The sequence below is a fragment of the Pteropus medius genome, unplaced genomic scaffold, assembly GCF_902729225.1.
Source record: "Pteropus medius unplaced genomic scaffold, Ma_sr-lr_union100, whole genome shotgun sequence".
Classification (NCBI taxonomy): Eukaryota; Metazoa; Chordata; class Mammalia; order Chiroptera; family Pteropodidae; genus Pteropus; species Pteropus medius.
The window spans coordinates 2,160,810-2,182,806 of record NW_024353905.1 but is presented as its reverse complement, the minus strand read 5'-3'; the positions used below and the strand labels follow the sequence as shown (position 1 = coordinate 2,182,806).

At 36.0% G+C, this 21,997-nt stretch overlaps 1 protein-coding gene and 1 non-coding gene across 2 annotated transcripts in view; one reads left to right on the top strand and one right to left on the bottom strand.

The window, feature by feature from the left end:
* Positions 1-21,997, bottom strand: part of KLF8 (KLF transcription factor 8) — a 240,494-nt gene that overhangs the window by 185,986 nt on the left and 32,511 nt on the right. The window contains 1 exon segment of the mRNA XM_039851375.1: positions 2,537-2,590. Within this exon segment, the coding sequence (XP_039707309.1) occupies positions 2,537-2,543 (7 nt within the window). The 5' untranslated portion in view covers positions 2,544-2,590.
* Positions 7,833-7,939, top strand: LOC120593593 (U6 spliceosomal RNA). Its single transcript, XR_005650397.1, has one exon. It is a non-coding gene; the product is annotated as a U6 spliceosomal RNA (small nuclear RNA).

The window sequence follows — 21,997 nt, the reverse complement described above, 5'->3', positions numbered from 1 at the left end:
TCTGGTTATTTATCCAAAATGATTACTATCAGGATGACAGATATATGTGATCCCATGTTCATTGCAGTAATATTCACAATAGCCAAAGTGTGGAAACAACCTAAAAGTCCATCTGAAACATCCATGTGTACATAAATGGATAAAAAAAATTTTCATATATATATATATGCTTCATATATATACATACATACCACGGAACAGTATTCAGCCTTAAAATATAAGGAAATCCTGCCATATGTGACAACATGGGTAAACATTGAGGACATTATGCTGTCACAATTAACAGGAGGGTAGATCTCATGTTAAGTGCTCTTATCTCAAACAAAAATTATAAGATGTCATTGCAATATATAAGTCTTGAAAAATTTATGAAAATCAAATATAAAATCTTAAAAATAGAGAGTGGATATGAAGCTCATTCTTGTAAGAAGTATTCCAGTTTGTAAGAGTTATAACAAGAATAACAAATGGGTTAATAGATCTAAGAGTAGTGGACCTGAGAGCCATGTCAGTGCTAGCAAAATGACAAAATTCATATATCATCAAAGTTGTCCTGCAAAAGCTTCTGTGCCTAATGATATTTAAATAAACAAAATATGAAACCTTTTCCAATGTTTGAAGGACAGATAGTAATCAATACACACACACAGTCCCTTCTCCCATTTGATCTCAGCAGTCTTCATTTTTCACAGTAGTAAGTTTTCTAGATATGTCTTGTGAACCTCAAAGTACTAGAGACCAAGCTCCCATTCAAAAGTAGTTTATCTTAAAAGATTGTAAATGCTAATTTTGTGTCCTCTTGAAATATATAAGTTGTACTATTAATAACAACAGCAGCAACAAAGGATATCTTTATACATGTGGAAAAGTACATGTTTATCCACTGTGTTCCCATTAACATAGATGTATAATTATTGTTTATGCATTTATCTTTTAAATCATATAAAAAATAAAAGGAGATACGAAAATACAAAAATACTGTTTTTACATATTTTTAAAAGCCTAGCTCACATTTCATTTTGCTCATAAAACTGTCCTTGATTTCTAACAAATCAGAGTTCTCTAAAGTCTTCTAGCACAATTTATCTCTTAATTATTATCATTAGTATTATTATCGGTCCTTGGTAATAGAAGAGTGGAATAGTAGGAAAGATAGTGGTGGAGGAAGAGAGGTGTACAAGGTTGACTATTTAAGCCTGATGTTTTTCTAGTACCAGCTGGTGAAACAACCTTCTCTCTTTTATATACCTCCTTCCTGAGTCATCTCTTAAATACCAGCAATATAGCTGCCGCTTTAAAAAGGTACAAAGAGAATTTCAAGACATGTCTGAGGTATTATGACTGAAAAATGTCTAGAGAAAGATAAGTATAACCTTTATAGGTATATATACAAGCTTCCATCAGAGCTGCGTTCTGGGTTAGGGTCATTAATTAAACCCTGAGGCAAAGTGGGTGACTTTTATGTGTGCACTTAAATATATATCTTCTCACAGAAATCTCTATATGTTTGTACAGGTGACTTTTTCGTCACACCATAAATCCTTACAGCTTATCTTCTATACCTAAAAGATTATACCTTCAATACTTATGTCATAATTATGGTGGTATTTTTTGTTTTGTCTTCCAGATCCAAGATCCACCTCTCACCTGTCTCCATCCTGCTTTGTGTCTCAGGAGGCTAACTTACATGTACTTATATGTACTCCATCAACAGGCTCCATTCTTCTCTTGCTTTTGGTTGAGGTTTAGCCAATTAGAGGTACCAGCAAGAATTTGGAAGGAGAGAGTAGAATGTGGTTGAGACATTTATTCTCCCAGCTTCTACCCTGCAAGATGCTTATAAGCTGGCTACTTCCTTCAACCAAATATCACAGCCCACTCTAATAGCTGCGGCTACTCATTCTGAGTTACAGGAATCACTTCCTACTTGTACCCTTTTAAGCCTAGGGGTATTAATAGCACATACTGCTATTATTCCCAGAGTATTACATTATCCTTTGTGGTTTCCCTATCCCTTGTTCATATTTTTGTAAGTAGTTCCATTATCAAACTGTCCTCAAATTACTCAATATGAGTGTGGCATTTATTTTTCTGCTGGAACCCTTACTGATGTAACCAGCATCATAGTTACCATTCAAAGAGTACTAGCCAACATTTATTAAGTATTTATTATGTGATAAGCATTATTCCAAACACTTGACATTTACTGACACATTTAAACTTTTACAACTACTCTATAAGTATTACTGTCTTTTCTACAAATCACTTTATCTCTTCTTTCTTTATCTCTGCTCCAGATAGTTTCCTCTACCATTTACTGTGAAAAGAAACTGGAGCTGATCTCTCTCCATAATTCAAAGGAGTATAAATGAATAAGGCCCAGTATGCACGCAAGGCATGCAAAAATAATAATATGGGTAATGAAAAACCATGCTTTGGTTATATTCAGAGAAAAATAAGCAAGGAATGGGTAGAAAAAATGCACAAGGTTAGTGGTATAAATTTGATAAATGACATAGGGAAAGTTGTTCCTCACCTTCCATTTTACTTCATTTTTTTTTTTGTCCTGTCACGAAGAATAATTTTCGGGCTACAAAGAGTAAGGAAAAAATGGTTAAAACAGATTGTTAAAAGGAGAGACAGTAAAAGCCCATGATAAGCAAAATTATAGCAAAACATAAATCTGTTTTATAAAGTTGTTAAAATAAGCTACCAGGAAGAGGAGTGAAAAAAAGAGCATGAGAAAATAGGCCAGAGATGAAAATCAACCATGTCTAATTAGAAATGAGGTCTTCAATCCTCTTGTCCAGGACTTTTTCAATGATACGATACTGCCATGCTTTTATATTGTTTATCATACACATCTTAGATTGTCCTTTTTTGTTTCATAAGTGTTCATATTCCCCCAATAAACAGAGAAAGAATATTCTCTTTCTTTTGAATCCCATCGGTCTAAGCACAAACTAGATATCTGAAAAGAAAGCCATTCTGAATTAGACTGATAGCCTTATGGATCCTTCAAAGTCATGGGAGTAAACAGGACTAAGATTAGTTATTAGACTAAGATGCAGTTTATAGGACTAGCATAACAACTTAGAACATCATACCTTCATCTATGCATTCATTCATTCAACAGGTATTTACTGAGTATCTATTCTGTACTAAAACCTATAAGTGCTTTAGGGATACCTATTAATTGATTCGACCAGTATTTTCTGAATGTCAACCATGTGGACAAACAATTTTTAAGTATTTTGATAAATAAAACAAAAATAGTCCTTGCTCTCAGGGAAGGCAAGTCTAATGGGGGAAGGTAGATGCTAAAAATTAACACTAATTAACTAAAATATTATATGTGCTAAAAATGAGAAGTACAAAGTGCAATGAGAATGAACCATGGGGAGCCCTGACCAAGTTCAGGGGTTAGAGACAGTTTCAGTGACAACATGATCTTTGAGTTTAAAAAAAAAAAAAAGATGAGTAGGAATTAAGAAAAAGGAGGTGAAGAATTGGATAGAGAGCATACCAGGCAAAGAGAACAGTTAAGTACAAAGGCCTTGATATAAAAAGGATCATAGAACATCAAACCATTACAAGAGGAACAATATGGCTGGAATAAAGTGAGTAAAGGAAAGAGTGATACAAGATGATGTTAGAGGGGTAGAGATAATTAAAAGGAAAACCATTATTTGTTTATAGATTTTCAAAATTGTTTCACCTCTCCTTCCTTCCTTTCTGTCCTTGAAAATTCAGGGCTTTTCTAGATGGGCCTTCGTAAAAAGTCTGAACTTCATTCCAAGAGCAATGGGAAGTTTTTGAAGAAAGATTCTGATTCAGGGGTAAAATGATCTGATGTCTAATGTGTTTTCTTTATTTTTTATTAAATTTAATGGGGTGACATTGGTTAATAATGATGTCTAATTTGAAAAGATCTTATTGACTATAATGAGGATAATGAGTTGCAAGAATATAATTGAGGAAGCTATTAAGGACACTAGTTAATGTTTTAAGAAGGAAGGAGTAATGAACCCCATCAAATTGTATTTAGAAATAGACAGTGAGCACTGACATGTGTCCACTGAGTAAAAAGGAAGTCACTGATAACCTCTACAAAGACAGTTTTTGTAGAGTGTTGTGGGCTGAAGCAAGACTGGTAGGTTGAGTAAATGAGAGCTGAGGCAATACCCAGTGAATGTATACAACTTTTTGAGAAATATGGCTGAAGAGAATGCATGGATTTACTAGTTTGTTAATGGGGAGAGGGGTGATTTAATTTTTTTAAGATAGGAGAGACTACAGCATGTATATTTACTGATAAAGAAGCTTCTATAGAAACAGAGAAGTTGAAGATATAAAAGAAAGAAAAAGTAAGGTTTCTAAGAAGGCAGGAGTAGGATCTAATGCACAACTAAATGATTGGCCATATAAAGAAGAATCTCTTCTTCCATCATGACAAGAGAGAATGAAGAAAGGATGAGCACAGATGCAGATACTTACTTTAACCCATCCTCAGGCTGCTAAAGCATGATGGATGGGTACATAACCTGAATCCAGCTAATCACATGGTTTCTCCTGCCCAGGACATTTGATTCTGGAGGAGATGATGCAATGAAACAAAAAGAGAAAAGTGTACATTTTTTAAGAAATAGCAGTTGTAATAATCCCAATGGCAAGGACCATTGACAGAGATGGCATTGGTGCCAGCTGTGGCATTCAGTATCTGTGGTCGCAACATCAGTATCTATGTCAGATGGCTCATACAGTGAAATTATGGTGATAGTGCTTGGTTTTTGCTTGTTTTCTAAATTTGATTCCCCAGGATCCCTAATAATTCTACCAGTTACTCAGTACCCCTTCTAGAAATTCTTCATCTGCTAAAGTCAGACAGAATGGTTTCAATGGTCTGCAACCAAGAAGTTTGATTGATACCACTATGAGAGAAGAAAACAATGTTTTCTAAAAAAATAAGATATCAAATTCAAGTTTAAGAAATTTGGATTTCATTCAATCAGAGGTTGCAAGCTGGAGGCCCATTAGCCAGAAAGTAGTTTTGTTTTTTTAGATTGCTTTTAGGTTGTTTTTAGGTTGTTTTTATTAAATTTAATGGGGTGACATTTTAGGTTGTTTTTTTGTTTGTTTTTTGTTTTTGTTTTTGTTTTGTTTTGTTTTGATTTGTTTGTCCAAATATTTTAAAAAATAATAATGAGTATCCATATTTGGAATTATTTATGTACAACAACATAGATTTTCATATTAACTTGAAAAATAAGATCTGGAAATGCTAGAAACTTCATCCCAGTGCGACAAGAATAAGTTATCTCCTTTAGACGAATAATGTATTTGCCTGCCTACTTCACTCATTTACCTCACAAAAGTGCATGAATGGCCTCAATCAAAAGCATTGGAATTCATAACCTCCGATAGGGAGAGAGGAAAGTGACAAAGATTTAAAAAGTAATAACAGCTTTTTATTTTTTTCAGAAAGACAAATTAAGAAAACAATCTCATTTACACTTGTATTGAAAACTATAAAATACCTGGGAATCGAATTAACCAAGGAGGTAAAAGACCTGTTTTCAGAAAATTATAAGTCATTGAAAAAGGAAATTGAAGAAGATACAAATAAATGGAAGCATATACCGTGTTCATGGGTAGGAAGAATAAACATCGTTAAAATGGACATAATAACAAAAGCAATCTATAGATTCAATGCAATCCATATCAAAATACCAATGGTATTTATCAGAGAGCTAGAACAAATAATCCTAATATTTATATGGAGCCATAAAAAAACCCCGAATATCCAAGGCAATCTTGAGAAAGAAGAACAAAGTTGAAGGTATCACATTACCTGATATCAAACTATACTACAAGGCTACAGTAATCAAAACAGCATGGTACTGGCATAAAAACAGATACATTGATCAATGGAACACAATAGAGAGCACAGAAATAAATCCACACCTATATTCCCACTTAATAAATTACAAAGGAGGTAAGAATATACAATGTGATAAAGACAGTCTCTTCTATAAATGGTGCTGGGAAAATTGAACAGATACATGCAAAAAAAGAAGCTGGACCACCTTCTTACAACATATACAAAAATGTGCTAAAAATGGATTAAAGATTTAAATGTTAAGACCCAAAACCATAAAACTTCTAGAAGAAAGCATAGGCAGTAAACTCTCTGATATTACTAACAGGAATTTCTTTTCGGATATATCTCCTTGGGCAAGGGAAACAAAACAAAAATTAACAAATGGGACTACATCAAAGGAAACCATCAACAAAACAAAAAGACAACCAACAGTTTGGGAGAAGATATTTGCTAATGATACAAAAAAAACAAAAACAAAAACAACCAATCCAATTAAAAAATGGGTAGAAGATCTGAACGGATACTTCTCAAAAGAGGAAATACAGATGGCCAATAGACATATGAAAAGATGCTCAAGTTCACTAGTCATCAGAGAAATGCAACTTAAAACCATAATGAGATGTCACCTCACACCTGTCAGAACAGCTATCATCAATAAATCAAAGATTAACTAGTGTTGGTGAGGATACGGAGAAAAGGGAACCCTCATACATTGTTGGTGGGATAGAAAATTGGTACAGCTGCTACAGAAAACAGTCTGGAGGTTTCTCAAAAAATTAAAAATGGATATATCTTTGGACCCAACAATTGTACTTCTGGGTATTTATTAAAAGAAAGCCAAAACAATAATTTGTAAAGATCTATGCACCTCAATATTCGTGGCAGCAAAATTTACAATACTCAAGATATGGAAGCAACCTAAATGCCCATCAACAGACAATTGGATAAACAAAGTATGAAGAAGTCTGGAGAAACATGGCAGAGTGAGAGACATCTCCAGATCATTCAATTTGAAACAACAATAAGCGGAACATCTAAAATTCAACAAAAAACACCCAAACTGCACACCAGCATGTCTGAGCATGGGATCTGCACATAAGAACTACAACAGGTCAGAACCCCTGGTGTTGGGTGGTGGACTGTGAGAAATAGGGAAGCTGCCTCTCCCAGCCACCTGAGCTCCCTATGGGAGTGACAGGGGGAGAAGGTGCGGGAAATTTCCTGAACGGCACTGCCTGGGACAGCTGTGAGCTCCATGCAGCTAGCGGCAAGGCGCAGTCATCAGGGCAGAAAGCAGAGAAGCGGGATGGCAGAGTTGATTTTTATCAGCCACGGTTGCAAAACTGAGGCTGAGCTGCAGCCCCCAACCCCCAATCCAGAAGACTGATCCTCACATGTCCTCCAAGTCTGAAAAGTGAAGAGTCCCTGGAGAATCAGAGCAAACGCTATCGAAACTGTCGCTGACACTGACAGGGACTGAGAATGAGGGTAGCAAGAGTAATTAGATATCTACGAGAAAATAAAGAGGCATTACTAAGACTTTATATAAAGCAGGGATCCAAGAGGCTTAGACACCAGCTACTGGAAACCAAAAGAAAAGCGCCTTCTTTGCAACAGGCTAAAGAGAGAACTTTATATAATAAATATTCTTTCTGGAGAAAAAGCAAAATGCATTTCCATTAATGCCCAAGTAGAGAAATAGTCCATTAAACACCATGAATAACCAAGGTGAAAAGGCATCTCAGAAAGAAAAAGAAAAATCTCCAGAAAATAAGCTTACAGACATAAAATATGTGACTTAAATGACATATAATTCAGGATTGTACTTCTGAAAAAATTCAGTGAATTTAAAACGAGTCATATAAACAATTTCAAGAATTGAAAAAATGACTAGATGAGCATGATGAGAACTTTAGCAAGGAGACTGAAACCCTCAAAAAGAACAGAATAGGTGCTCGCTTTGGCAGCACGTATACTAAAATTGGAATGATACAGAGAAGATTAGCATGGCCCCTGCACATGGATGATATGCGAATTTGTGAAATGTTCCATATTTTTAAGATATTCATTAATGATACATCTGATAAGGGGTTAATATCCAAAATTTATAAAGAACTTATACAACTGAACAATAAAAAATCAAACAATCCAATTAAAAAATGGGCAGATGACCTGAACAGATACCTCTCCAAAGAGGAAATACAGATGGCTAACAGATATATGAAAAGATGCTCAAGGTCACTAATCATCAGAGAAATGCAAATTAAAACCACAATGAGATATCACCTGAAACCTATCAGAATGGCTGTCATCGATAAATCAAAAAACAGCAAGTGTTGGTGAGGATGGGAAGAAAAGGGAACCCTCATACATTGTTGGTGGGATTGCAAATTGGTATAGCTGCTATGAAAAACAATATGAAAATTCCTCAAAAAATTAAAAATGGATATACTTTTTGACCCAGAAATTGCACTTCTGGGTATTTATCCAAAGAATAACAAAACAATAATTCGTAAAGATCTATGTACTCCAATATTCATAGCAGCAAAATTTACAATAGCCAAGATATGGAAGGAACCTAAATGCCCAACAATGGATGATTGGATAAAGAAATTATGGTTCACATATACATTGGAATATAACTCAGCCATTAAAAAATGAAATCCTACCATTTGCAACAACATGGATGGACCTGAGGTTATTATGCTGAGTGAAATAAGTCAGACAAAGAAAGATACCATAGGATTTCACTTATATATGATAACTAAGGAACAAAAAGAACAAACTAATCAAAAACAGACTCACAAATATAGTGGACAATTTGGAGACGGACAGAGGGGACGAGTGTTGGAAGGCTGGGGAAAGGGATGAAGGGTTAAAGATGTACATATTAGTAGTTGATAGTTGGGCAGGGGGAGCATGGAAGAGGGAATGCAGTTACCATTAATATGATGGCTAAGTAGAGGACAAGGGGAAGTTGAGGAGCAATTAGTATCGCTTATGAAATTATAGAAGTTCAAATCAATGTACTGTATACTGAAACTAATTTTAATATAAATAAATTCATTTTAAAAAAAATAGAACCAAATAGAACTGGAGATAAAAAAAAACACTGCAAGAGTTGAAAAATGAAAGAGCAAGCTTGGGAAATAGAGTTGACCAAATGGAGGAAAGGATCAGTGATATCGAAGACAGAAATCTAGAAGTAAATCAGAAGGAGGAAGAGAGAAACTGAAGAATTAAAAAAAATGAAAGAGAAATACAAGAACTAGCAGATACCATCAGGACAGGAAATGTAAGAATAATGGGCATTCTGAAAGGGTAAGAAAAGGAGCAGGGATTAGAAAACATTTTCAGACAAATAGTTGACAAAAATTTCCCAAATCCAAGGAATGAGCTGGAGCTTGGAATTCGAGAAGTCAACAGAACTCCCAATTATCTCACCACATAAAGTTCTTCTCCAAGACACATTGTATTAAAGTTATCAAAAAATCAACGAAAAAGACAGAATTCTCAAAGTAACTAGGGAGAAGAAGACGGTAACCTATGTAGAAAAATCCATTAGACTATTGTCGGACTTCTCAGCACACACTTTATAAGCCTGGAAGGAGTGGAATCAAATATTCAAAGTATTAAGTGAAAGACAATATTGTATCCAGCTAAGTTCTCCTTTAGATATGAAGGATAAATAAAGACATTCCAGACATACAAAAATTGAAGGAATTCTCCACTACATGGCCTGCACTACAGGAAATACTGAAAGGAGTAAGATCACCTACAAGAAAATAACCAAAAAAAAAAAAATACCATAACTAGGAGACTAGGAGTAAGGTGACTATTAGGCAAATAGAAACAGAGGAGTACAACCCTTACTAAAAACAGGGCATTATAAGCTTAAACAGTAAGAAGAGATTTGCTATAGCAAGAAAGTAATGAATGTTCAGCATACATAGGGACAAATTCAGATAACAATTACTGAAAAGAGGAGGATTCAAAGATCCAAATTCACAAAGGAGAATGGAAATAAATCACACACAGAAGAAAATGGACAACTGTATGTATGTATGTATGTGTGTGTATGTGTGTATGTGTTTGTGTGTGTATATATATGTGTATGTATATGTGTGTGTGTGTATGTATATATACACATATATATATATACATATATATATATATGTAACTATCCTTTACATATTTATAATGGTAACCACACATCAAAGATTCAGAACTGAAGTATATAATGTAAAACAAGAAAGAGCAGAGGGAAAACCCACAAAAGCCAACCAAAATAAAGAAAACAGAAACACAAGGACAAGGAAGCAATGAAAACACCAAGCTACCAGAAGGCAAAAAATGAAATGGCTATAAGAAGACCTCATAGTTCAATAATCACATTAAATATAAATGGACTGAACTTGCCAATAAAAAGGCACAGAGTTGCAGAATACATCAAAAGCAAACCCGACCATATGGTGCCTCCAGGAGACACATCTCCACTGCAAACACAAATATAGACTCAAAGTGAAAGGGTGGAAAATAATATTTCAAGGAAATGGCATTCAGAGAAAAGTGGAAATAGTGGTACTAATATCAGATGAACTAGACTTCAAAATAAAAAAGGTAAAGAAATATACTGAGGGACAAGTCATAATCATAAAGGAAATCATGTGCCAAGAAGACATAACATTTATTACTATCATTTTATGAGGCGAATATTACCCTGATAACAAAACCTGGTAAAGATAATGCAAAAAAAGAAATCTACAGACCAATATCTCTTATGAACACAGATGCAAAAATCCTAAAAAAGATAATGACGAAAAGAATACAGCAACATATTAAAAAGATTATTCACCATGATACAGTGGGCTTCATCCCAGGGGCACAGGCATGGTTCAACATACGGAAATCGATGAATGTGATACAGCTCATAAACAAATTAAAAAATAAGAATCATATGATCATATCAATAGATGCAGAAAAAGCCTTCAACAAGATACAGCATCGATTTATGATCAAAACACTTAACAAAATCGGTATAGAAGGAATGTATCTTAACATAATAAAGGCCATACATGACAAACCCTCAGTCAACAGTATACTTAATGGTGAAAAACTAAAAACCTTCCTTCTAAGATCAGGAATAAGGCAAGGCTGTCCACTATCACCACTCTTATTCAATATAACATTGGAGGTCCTAGCAAGTGCAATCAAAAAAGAGAAAGATATAAAATGCATCCAAATATGAAATGAAGTCAAACTGTCACTATTTGCAGATGACTTGATTCTCTATATAGAACACCCTAAAGACTTCACAAGAACACTACTAGAAACAGTAAGCGAATACAGTAAAGTCTCTGGATACAAAATCAACATTCAAAAATCCATAGCATTCCTATACTCAATGAAGTGTCAGAAAAAAAAAATAGGAAAAATAATTCCTTTTGCAATTGCAACAAAAAGAATAAAATATCTAGGAATAAATTTAACAAAACATGTGAAGGACCTATATAATGAAAACTACAAGATTCTATTAAATCGAAGAAGATACAAAAAAAATGCAAAGATATTCCGTGTTCTTGGATCAAAAGAATCAACAGTTAAAATAACCATATTATCTAAAGCATTATACAGATTTAATGCAATCCCCATCAAAATCCCATCAGAATTTTTTAAAGAAATAGAACAAAAAATCATCAGATTTGTATGAAAGCACAAAAGACCCCAAATTGCCAAAGCCTTAGAAAAATGAACAAGGCTGGAGGCATCACTCTGCTCGACTTCAAATTATACTACAAAGTGACAATAATCAAAACGCCATGGTACTGGCAGCAAAACTGACACATGGACCAGTGGAACCAAATCGAGAGTCCAGAAGTAAACTCATATTGATATGGACAAATAATTTTCGAACAAAAAAAACCAAAAACATACAGTGCAGAAAGGAAAGCCTCTTCAATAAATGGTGCTGGGAAAACTGGAAAGCCATCTGCAAAAGAATGAAACTAGACTATTTTCTATCACCACACACCAAAATTAACTCTAAATGGATTAAGGACCTTAAATATAAGACCTGAAACATTAAAATGCATAGAAGAAAAAACAGGAACTAAACTCAAGGATCTTGGACTTAAGAGGATTTTATGAATTTGACCTCAAAAGCAAGGGAATTAAAAGCAAAAATAAGTGAATGGGACTACATCAAACTAAAAAGCTCTGCTCAGCAAAAGAAACTGTCAACAAGGTAAAGAGACAACCATCCGAATGGGAAAATATATTTGCAAGCAATGCCTCTGATAAGGATTTAATATCCAAAATATACAAATAACTCATACAACTCAATAACAACAAAAAACACAAATGATCCAATTAATAAATGGGCAGAGGACCTGAACAGACACTTCTCTCTAGAGGACATACAAATGGCCAACAAATATTTGAAAAGATGCTAACATCACTAGCTATAGGGAAATGCAAATCAAAACCACATTGAGGTACCATCTCACACCTGTTAGAATAGCTATTATCAATAGGACAAGTAATAACAACTGTTGGAGAGGATACGGGGATAAAGGAACCCTCATACACTGTTGGTGGGACTGCAAATTGGTACAAACACTATGGAAAACAGTATGGAGGTTCCTCAAAATCTAAGAATTGATCTACCATATGATCCAGCAATCCCTCTACTTGGTATTTATCCCAAAGCCTTGAAAACCCATATCCGAAAAGATATCTGCACACCAATGTCTATAGCGACATTATTCACAGTGGCCAGGACATGGAAGCAACCTAAGTATTCTACTATAGATGATTAGCTAAAGAAGTGGTGGTACATATATACAATGGAATATTACTCAGACATAAGAAGAAATGAAATACTGCCATTTCCAACAACATGGATGGACCTCGAGATCATCATGCTAAGCGAAATAAGCCAGACAGAAGAAGTTGAAAATCACGTGATATCACTTACATGTGTGATATAAACCTTAAATCAAGAAACGAACAGGACAAACACACAGAGATTCATGGACATGTACAATAGACTAGTGGTTACCAATGGGCGGGTGATTCGATTGTGCCCACACTTAAGAGATTTATTACCTAGGCTCAGAGAAGTTAATATCTGTCTTATTCAGATAACACAGGTGGCACCTGACATAACAAAGGACTTAACAAATGCTAGTTTCTCTTTTCATTCACTGAAACTATTCTTACTACATGGTCCTATCCTTCTGCTTCTTGACCTCTGCCACTGAACCAGCTTTTACTACTTATACTGATTTCCAGTCCCTCAGCACATCCTAGTTCTCAAAATTCATCAGCCCAATGGAAGGCTCACTTGCCTCCCTCCCGGCCTCTGATTAGCCATTTCAGTGGTATACTTACTTTCACCTTAGAATCCTTTCTTCCCTGGCACTCCCCAAAGCTATGAGTAACCACTTCTGTTGGCATCTACTATTTCTCAACTGATGAATATTGCCTCAGACACATCACAGAGCCAACTCTTTCATGGTGTCCCCATCTCAGTGAATGACTCCCATATCCACACAGTCAAAAATCTAAGTCATTCTTAACTTTACTTTCCCTCATCTTCCACATCCAATCTCATCAAATCCTGTTGAATCGATCTCAATATATCTCTCAAACCCAACTCTTCTCCACTTCTACAGCTGCTGCTCTCATTTAGAAGCCATCTCTTCCTGGACCACAGCAGTGATTTCCTAACTAATCTTCCTGATGACATCCTCAGTTCTTCCCATCCAGCTTCCATATAGCTGTTCCATAAAGCCTAATCTTATTAAAGTTAGACATATCAATTGCTTTAAACTCATCAGTGACTGTCTACTACCTATAAAGATAAAAACTCCCAATTAAAACATACACAGTCCTCTGTAATTTGGTCCCCTTCTTATATTTCACTCCATCTCTCTCTTGCCATCTATGGCCCGGCCTCGTGGAACTGCTTACAAGGCCTTGAAGCAGGTTAAGTTATTTCATTATTCTATATTTTTATTCATAAAGTGTCATCTATCTACAGTATTCCAATCTGCAGCCTACCCAAATCCAATTTTTCAAGACAAGTCAAACATTCCTTATGTCATCCTATTCTTTGCCTCAGTAGACATATCATTGCTTTATTTGTAGCCTTATTACAACCATAATGAAGGTGTTAATCATCTGGAACCTATAATACTTAAATGCTAGTATTTGTTTTCCTGACTATCTCCACTATTAAACTATGAGACAAAATACAGAACTAAAACAAATGTTACAGTGAAGCTATGTCAGCTAAACCTAAGTATATGCTTTATAATAATAAATACTCAGGTTGTTTCTATGAATGCAGGTAGGTTTCCTCTGAAAAGAGTAAAACAAAACAAAACAAAACAAAACAAACAAAAACAAGGCCTATGGACTCCCCAATGGAAAGTTTTACGATAATAAAGGTGTTCTAAAATTTGACTATTGGTTGGTAACTACCTTTACCCAAGCCCATTAGACTATAAGCTTAAAATGGGTGCATTTTATGGTATGTAAGTTTTACTTCAATAAAGCTATAAGAAATAAATTTTTCAATAGCAAAAAGACATTGATAAAGTGTTTCCTAAAATACATTCCTCCTAAAGAGCTTCTTGGACAGAAAGTAACCAGTAAAAGTAAGATTTTCAAGTAGGTTACCAGTTTCTTAAATTGCAATCTCTACCACATTTAATGTAGCAAGTTAAAAAGAAACAACTTGTACACATATCTGTAAAAAGGAATAAGAAAATGTGGTGACAAGATCTTTCAAATTAAAATATTGGAGAATGTTCCCTGTATTTGTCATGGTTAAAAGAGTAATAGTAAAATAATCTACAAAGTTAAAACGGTACTTCTATGAGACCGAGGGTAAATCAAAGCAAAGTAAGAATGGAAGCATACAGAGAAAGAGAAAGTTAGAATACTTTTGTTTCTTTAATCATTACAGCTGTCAGATCATCAGCATCTCTAAATGGAGAATAGCCCACAATTATAATGGAGACTAACAAAACAGCCAATCTGGCACAAATAACAATCTCTGGAATAGGGTGGAATTCTCCTTTCCCATATTGTATATGATTGTGTGTGTGTGTGTGTGTGTGTGTGTGTGTGTGTGGTGTGTTTCAGCCACAAAAAAGTGGAACCCCTTCCATTTGCAGTAACATAGATGGACCATGAGGACACTATGCTAAGTGAAATGTCAGACAGAGGAAGACAAACACTGTATGATCTCACTTATATGTGGAATCTTAAAAAAAATGATATCATAGAAATAGAGAATAAATTAGTGGTTGCCAGGGGTTGGGGCTAAGGGGGAAATATGTGAAGGTGGTCAAAGGATATACACTTCGAGTTACGACTAATTTATGGTGATGTAACATACAACATGGTGATAATAGTTAACGATACCGTATCATATACTTGGAAGTTATTAAGAGAGTAAATCTTAAAACTTGTCACCCCATATGCAAAAAAAAAGTAACTATATAAGGTGATGGATGTGTTAATTAACCTTATTATGGTAATCATTTCACAATATATACATACATCAAATCACTATGTTGTACACCTTAAACTTATATGATGCTATATGTAAGTTATATTTCAACAAAGCTAGAAAAAAAAGAGACTCCTGGACTGGTAGGCCTCCCTTATAACTGGTCTCCCTGCCTCTATCCTTGTCTCTTACAGTCTCAACCCCACCCGGTAGCCTAAAGAATCTTCTTAAAACATAAATCAAATAATGTTTCTCCTTGGCTTTAAACTTCTCAATGGCTTTCCTAGACCTCTCAATAAAATCCAGGTTATTATAATATTATCGACTATATTCCCTCTGTTGTACTTTACAGCCCACTATGCTGTACATCTGAAACTAATATATTAAATGTCAATTAAAAAAAAAAGCTGACCAACTCAAAAAACAAAATCCAGGTCAGCTTTAGCTAGCACACAAGCTAAAATTGCATTTGCCCAACCATGAATGGACATAGGCTTATTCAAGGCTATGTGATACTTATAAAAACAAACAACAAACAAACAAACAAACCAAAAACTCCTAACAGGTGGGAGAACAAGAGAGATTAAAAATAATAAATGGAAATATATTAATAAATACAAATTTTGTTTGAACATCCTTATTCTTTAAAAGACCCTGCCTATCTTTCAGATCTCTTCACTTACTCATCCTCTCATTCACTATACTCTACCACACTTAGATCCTCCAACATGACAAATTCATTCTCTCTTTGGGGTCTTGAACTTATTCCTCTGCCTGGATTATTATTCACTTATCTTTTGTCTTTGTTGGTTCATTCTCATCTTTCAGATATCATCTCAAATGCAATCTCTTCAAAGAAACTTGATCATCCTAAGTGACTCCCTCTAATTATTTTTTTCATTACCTCTTAATTTCCTTCATAATACATTTTACAGTTTGTATTGTCCTGTTTTTTATTAATTTTCTATGTATTTTTTGTTGCCTGTCTCTGCCTACTAGACTGTAAGTTCCAAAGTGATATAGACAAAAGATATTTTGTTCATGTAGTACTCCAGCATCTACTTCAGTATCTGGCATATAGTTAGTGGTAATAAATATATATTCAATGAATAATTGAATAGTACTCACCAGAATGCCTTTCAGCAAATACTTATTTACCTTATTTTTTGTTAATCCATGGAATTTTTTATAAATGACAAAACACAATGTATTCAATATTCTTCAAAGGAAATGCACAACATATAAATGGCCTTCACTCACACCTCCCACCACATCTCTTTTCCATGATTGCACCTAATGATATAATCTGAGTTGACAGAAACCTCATCTATTCCTATTCTCTGTTAAATGTTTAAACACTCTCTACAACAGTAGCAAGTGACAAAATGTTTCTAGACAAGTTTGAGTAATTCTGAATCAATCCATCTTATCATTACTTTTCATTCTTTTTTATCCTCTGATTAGATAATTTCAGTTGATCTGTCTTTGAGCTCATTTATTCTGTCTTCTGTTTGGTCAAGTCTGTTATTGAAGCTCTCTATTGAATTCTTCAGTCATTACATTGTTTGACTGCAAAATTATTGTTTTGTTCTTTTCATGTTTACTATCTCTTTGTTGAACTTATCATTTTGTTTTTGTATCATTTCCTAATTTTTTACATTGTTTATCTATGTTTTTTAACAGCTCTCTGACATCTTTATAATAATTATTTTGATTTATTCGTCAAGCAATTCATGGATATCTATTTCTTTGGGATCAGTTACAGGAAGTTTCCTGTGTTTTTTTCTTTTTTTTTTTTTTGGTGGTGTCATGTTTCCCTGATTCTTCCTGATTCCTGTAGTCTTAAATAGGTGTCTGCACATTTGAAGAAGCAGTCACCTCTTCCAGACCTTGTCGACTGACATTGGTAAGGAAAGACCTTTACCTGAAGGTAGGAGCAAACTGGAGCAAGCTATGAATCCAGGTTAAGTGGCACAAGGTGCCAAGCTCAGGGATATGTGGCATCTCCAGGTCCAGTGCCTAAGACCACATGAGGCAGCAGTGGTTGCCAGAGCTGGTGGTATGCACAATTGAATGTGGAGCCAGCTACAAGTGTCTTTGTAGTGGCAGGGGCCAGTTACAGACACACACACATAGTGGTGGGAGCCAGGACAGGATGCAAGGGCTGGATACAACTTTGGGTGCAAATAGAGCTGCCAGAACACTAGATGTCACCTCAGTCTACTGTGACTGCTAAGTCTCACCACGGGTACATGGCAGTGGAGGTCAGTGTTGGGAGTCAGGCCAGGCGCATGCAGGTGCACAGCTAGAGGGGCTACCCTTAAGTGTGTGCATGTCAGTGAGGGACATTTTCAGAGATCTAGGTGGTAGTCTTGACCTTGCACAGATGCAGAGGCCTGGGCTGGCTGTCAGTGTGGGTCCCAGCTCTAGCAGGTGGAGGAAAGAGCCAGGAGTGACTCAAGTAGCTGGTGTCTGCTAGTGCAAACATTTGTGGTGCAAAAATCCAGTAAAATCTGCAGAGCATCCATGATGGTTATACTGGCCATTGGTTTCATTAGTGTAGAAAGTTGCTGGGGTTATCTGCAACTATTATGTTGTTAATATTGGTAGCCTCTGATTTTCTTTCTTGTTCTTACCCTTCTCTATACATCTCACCTTTCCTGGTCTCTAAGTGGGGTGAAAATGAAGTGGGTATTTTGTGCATTGCCCCCCAAACCTGTGGAAATTGGTCACTTGTCACCTCTCCCTTTCCCAGTCAAGGGCACTCTTTCTAGCTGGGGAGTTACCTCTTGGCACTGAGCAGTGCTGGCCAGGGAGAAGGGATGATGCAGGCAAAATCAAGCTGCTTTCCTTCCATTTTTTATGAGACCATTCTCCAGTTTTTTGTTCCACTGTGTTGCTGGAGTTTCTTAAATGGACTCCAGATCTCTTCCAGAGCTGTTTTATTCAAGGACATCTATCTAATTATTGATATTTGTGGGGAGATGGAGATTAGTGTCTCTTATGATACCATTTTGGTGCCATCACTCTTAGTCCATTTCAGTTCTCACTAGTCCACCAGGATGTTTCAATTGAGTAAAAAACATCTCTGCACACTTATATAAGGAACAGCACACTTAAAGATGTGGTAGTGACATTAGCATCATGGCAGAGTGAGAGATCATTTTGTTTCTCTTCTTAAAGTAACAATAAGTCAGACAACTTTATTTCAACAAAGGATCCCCTGCTCAACACAGAAACACATCTGGTGGATCCATGCATTGAGATGTCTGAAAGTGGGTGTATCAGAACAAACAGGTGAGGAAGGATGCGGGGGTAGGACAGAGATGGAAGCCACATACATAGTCCAGTACCCATTATGGCCACAGTTGATGAAAGAAGAGTGGAGGATTTGGGCTCCTAACCTTCACAGAGCAGCCCAGAGGGCCTAAGGGGCAGAAGCAACATACTGGCCTAAGTAGACACTGTCCATTGCAGCAAAACCCAGTGATAGGGGCAAAGATGCAGCACAGCAGTGTAGCAGCCATGGAACAATAACCTCCATTACTAGTAAGGAAACAAAGAGGCATACTCATGAACCCAACTCCACTCACCCCTTTCAACCCCATCCCTCACAGAAGAACCTGGCAGAGGCAGAATCCACTAGAGGCAGCAGAGATATGTCAGATTGCACAGCATGGCTGGAAGCCTCTGGTTACAAGGAGGAAGACCAGGAACTCTCACAGCTGGAGCCCCATGTGCTGCAACATCCTACCACAGTAGTGGTACCCTGAAATCAAGAGAATCCAGACACAGAGGGTATGTATACCACTATGGGGAAATGGGGCATTTCTCATGAGCAAGGTGACACCATCCTACCAATATCCTAGAGGTGCCAGTAGTGCAGGTAAAAGAAAACAAAAACTTGTTATAGCACTATCAAGTGAAAAACAGAAAGACCTCTATTTATCTGCTGAATTGTTAACAGCAAAGCAGTACTTAAAAAAGAAAAGAGTTCAGTACCTCAAAGGCCCAGATAGAGACACAATCCATCAATTTCCATAAATATCCAAGGAAGCAAGGTAGTTCAAAAAGAAAAAAATAAGTCTACAGGAAGTAAATTCAAAAACACAGAAGACTTGTGTAAATGACAGAGAATTCAAGGTTGCAGTTATGAAAAAAACTCAACAAGAAAAAAGAAAAAGCAGAAAGGCATTTCAATGACTGCAGGCATAAAATCAATGAACAAAAGTACTTTGCCAAAGAGATGGAAACTATTAAAAAAATAGAAATTCTGGAGCTGAAGAACTCATTAAATAAGATGAAGAATGCATTAGAGAGCATGGGAAACACCGCAGACCACATGGAGGAATGAAGTAATAAGTTTGAAGATAAAATCTAGAAATGACCCGGGTAGAAGAAGAGAAAGAACTAAAAACATGAGAGTGACATCAGAAACATGGTAGAATGAGGGACACCACCAGATCTCTCCCCTTGAAACAGCAATAAGATGAAAATCTAAAATTAATTAAAAAAAAAACACCTAACTCTGCATAGCAGCACATCTGAATGTGGGATCTGTGCATAGGAGCTACCACAGGTCAGAACCCTGAGTGTCAGGCAGTGGATTGGGAAAAGCAAAGAAGCTGCCTCTTACAGCCAGAGCTCCCTGTGGAGGAGGGTGAGGGGAGAAGGTGTGGCGAGTTCCCTGAACAGCCCTGCCTGGGACAGCTGTGACCTCCATGCGATTTGTGGCACGACCAAGTCATTAGAGCAGAAAGCAAATGAATGGGGACAGCAGAGAAACAAAAGTTGATTGTTACCAGCTACGTTTGCAAAACACGAGTCTAAGCCATAGCCAGCATCCCCCAATCCAGAAGGACCCTCCCACATATACTCTGAGACCGAACACCATGGAGCCCCAGGGGAATCTGAGCAAACACTGCCAAAACTGTCACTAACACTGACAGGAACTGAGACTGAGGGTAGGGAGTGTGATTAAAAATCTATAAGAAAAAAAAAAGACATTATTGAGGCTTTATATAAAGCAGGGATCCAAGAGGCTTAGATGTTATCTACTGGAAACCAAAAGAAAAATGCCTTCTTTGCAACAGGCTAAAGAGAAACCTTTATAATAAAACTTCCTTGTGAAAAAAAAATCAGAATACACTTCAATTAATACCCATGTGAAAAAAGTCCATTTAATACCATGAACAACCAAAGTGACAAGGCAGCTCAGAAAGAAAGATAAAGTTCCCCAGAAAATAAGCTTACAGACATAGAAATGTGTGACTTAAATGATAGAGAATTCAGGATGGTATTTCTGAAAAAATTCAATGAGATCCAAAATTATGCAAATCAACAATTTCAGGAACTGAAAAAACATCTAAATGAGCAGAATGAGATCTTTAGCAAGGAGATTGAAACCCTCAAAAAGAAATGAATAGAACTTATGGAGATAAAGAAAACAATGCAAGAGTTGAAAAATGAAATAGCAAGCCTGTGAAATAGAGTCGACCAAATGGAAAAAAGGATTAGTGATATTGAAGACAGAAATCGAGAAATAAATCAGAAGGAAGAGACAAACTGAAGAATGAAAAATAATGAAAGAGAAACACAAGAACTAGCTGAAACCATCAGGAGAGGAAACAAGAATAATAAGCATTCTCGAAGGGGAAGAAAAGGAGCACGGATTAGAAAATATTTTCAGACAATTAGTTGAGGAGAATTCCCCAAACCTAAGGAATGACTTGGAGCTTAGAATTCAAGAAGTCAACAGAACACCCTAATATCTCAACACAAAAAGGCCTTTACCATGATTTACTGTATTAAAATTCTCAAAAATCAACGACAAAGACAGAAATCTCAGGGCAGCCAGGGAAAAGAAGACAGTAACCTATTAAGGAAAACCCATTGGATTGTCATCATACTTCTCAGCACAAACCTTATGAGCCAGAAAGGAGTGAAATCAAATATTCAAACCATTAAATGAAAGGAACTACCGGACAAGAATAATATAACCAGCTAAGCTCTCCTTTAGATATGAAGGAGAAATAAAGACCTTTCCAGACATAAAAAAATTTGAGGTAATGCTAGCCATTACAAGGTCAGCATAACCAGCAATACTGAAAGGGGTCAGCTCACATAAAACAAAATGAAAAAATAAAACATAATTAGGAGTAAAGTCACTATCAGGCAAATAGAAGCAGAGGAGTACAACCCTTACTAAGAACAGGGCATTACAAGCTTAAACAAGAAGACATTTGCTATAGCAAGAAAGTAATGAACATTCAGCATACATAGGGACAAATACACAACAGAGACTAAAAAGGGGAGGATTCAAAGATCCAATTTGAAAAGGGGAATGGAGATAAGGCATGCACAGAAGAAAATGGACGACTGTATATATATAACCATCCTTTACATAATCGTAATGGTAACCACATGCCAAAGATTCAGAACTGAAGTATATAAAATAAAACAAGAAGGACTAGAAGGAAAACCCACAAAAACCAGCCAAAATAAAGAAAACAGAAACATAAGGACAAGGAAGTAATGAAAACACCGAGCTACCAGAAAGCAAAAGATAAAATGGCTATAAAAAGACCTCATAT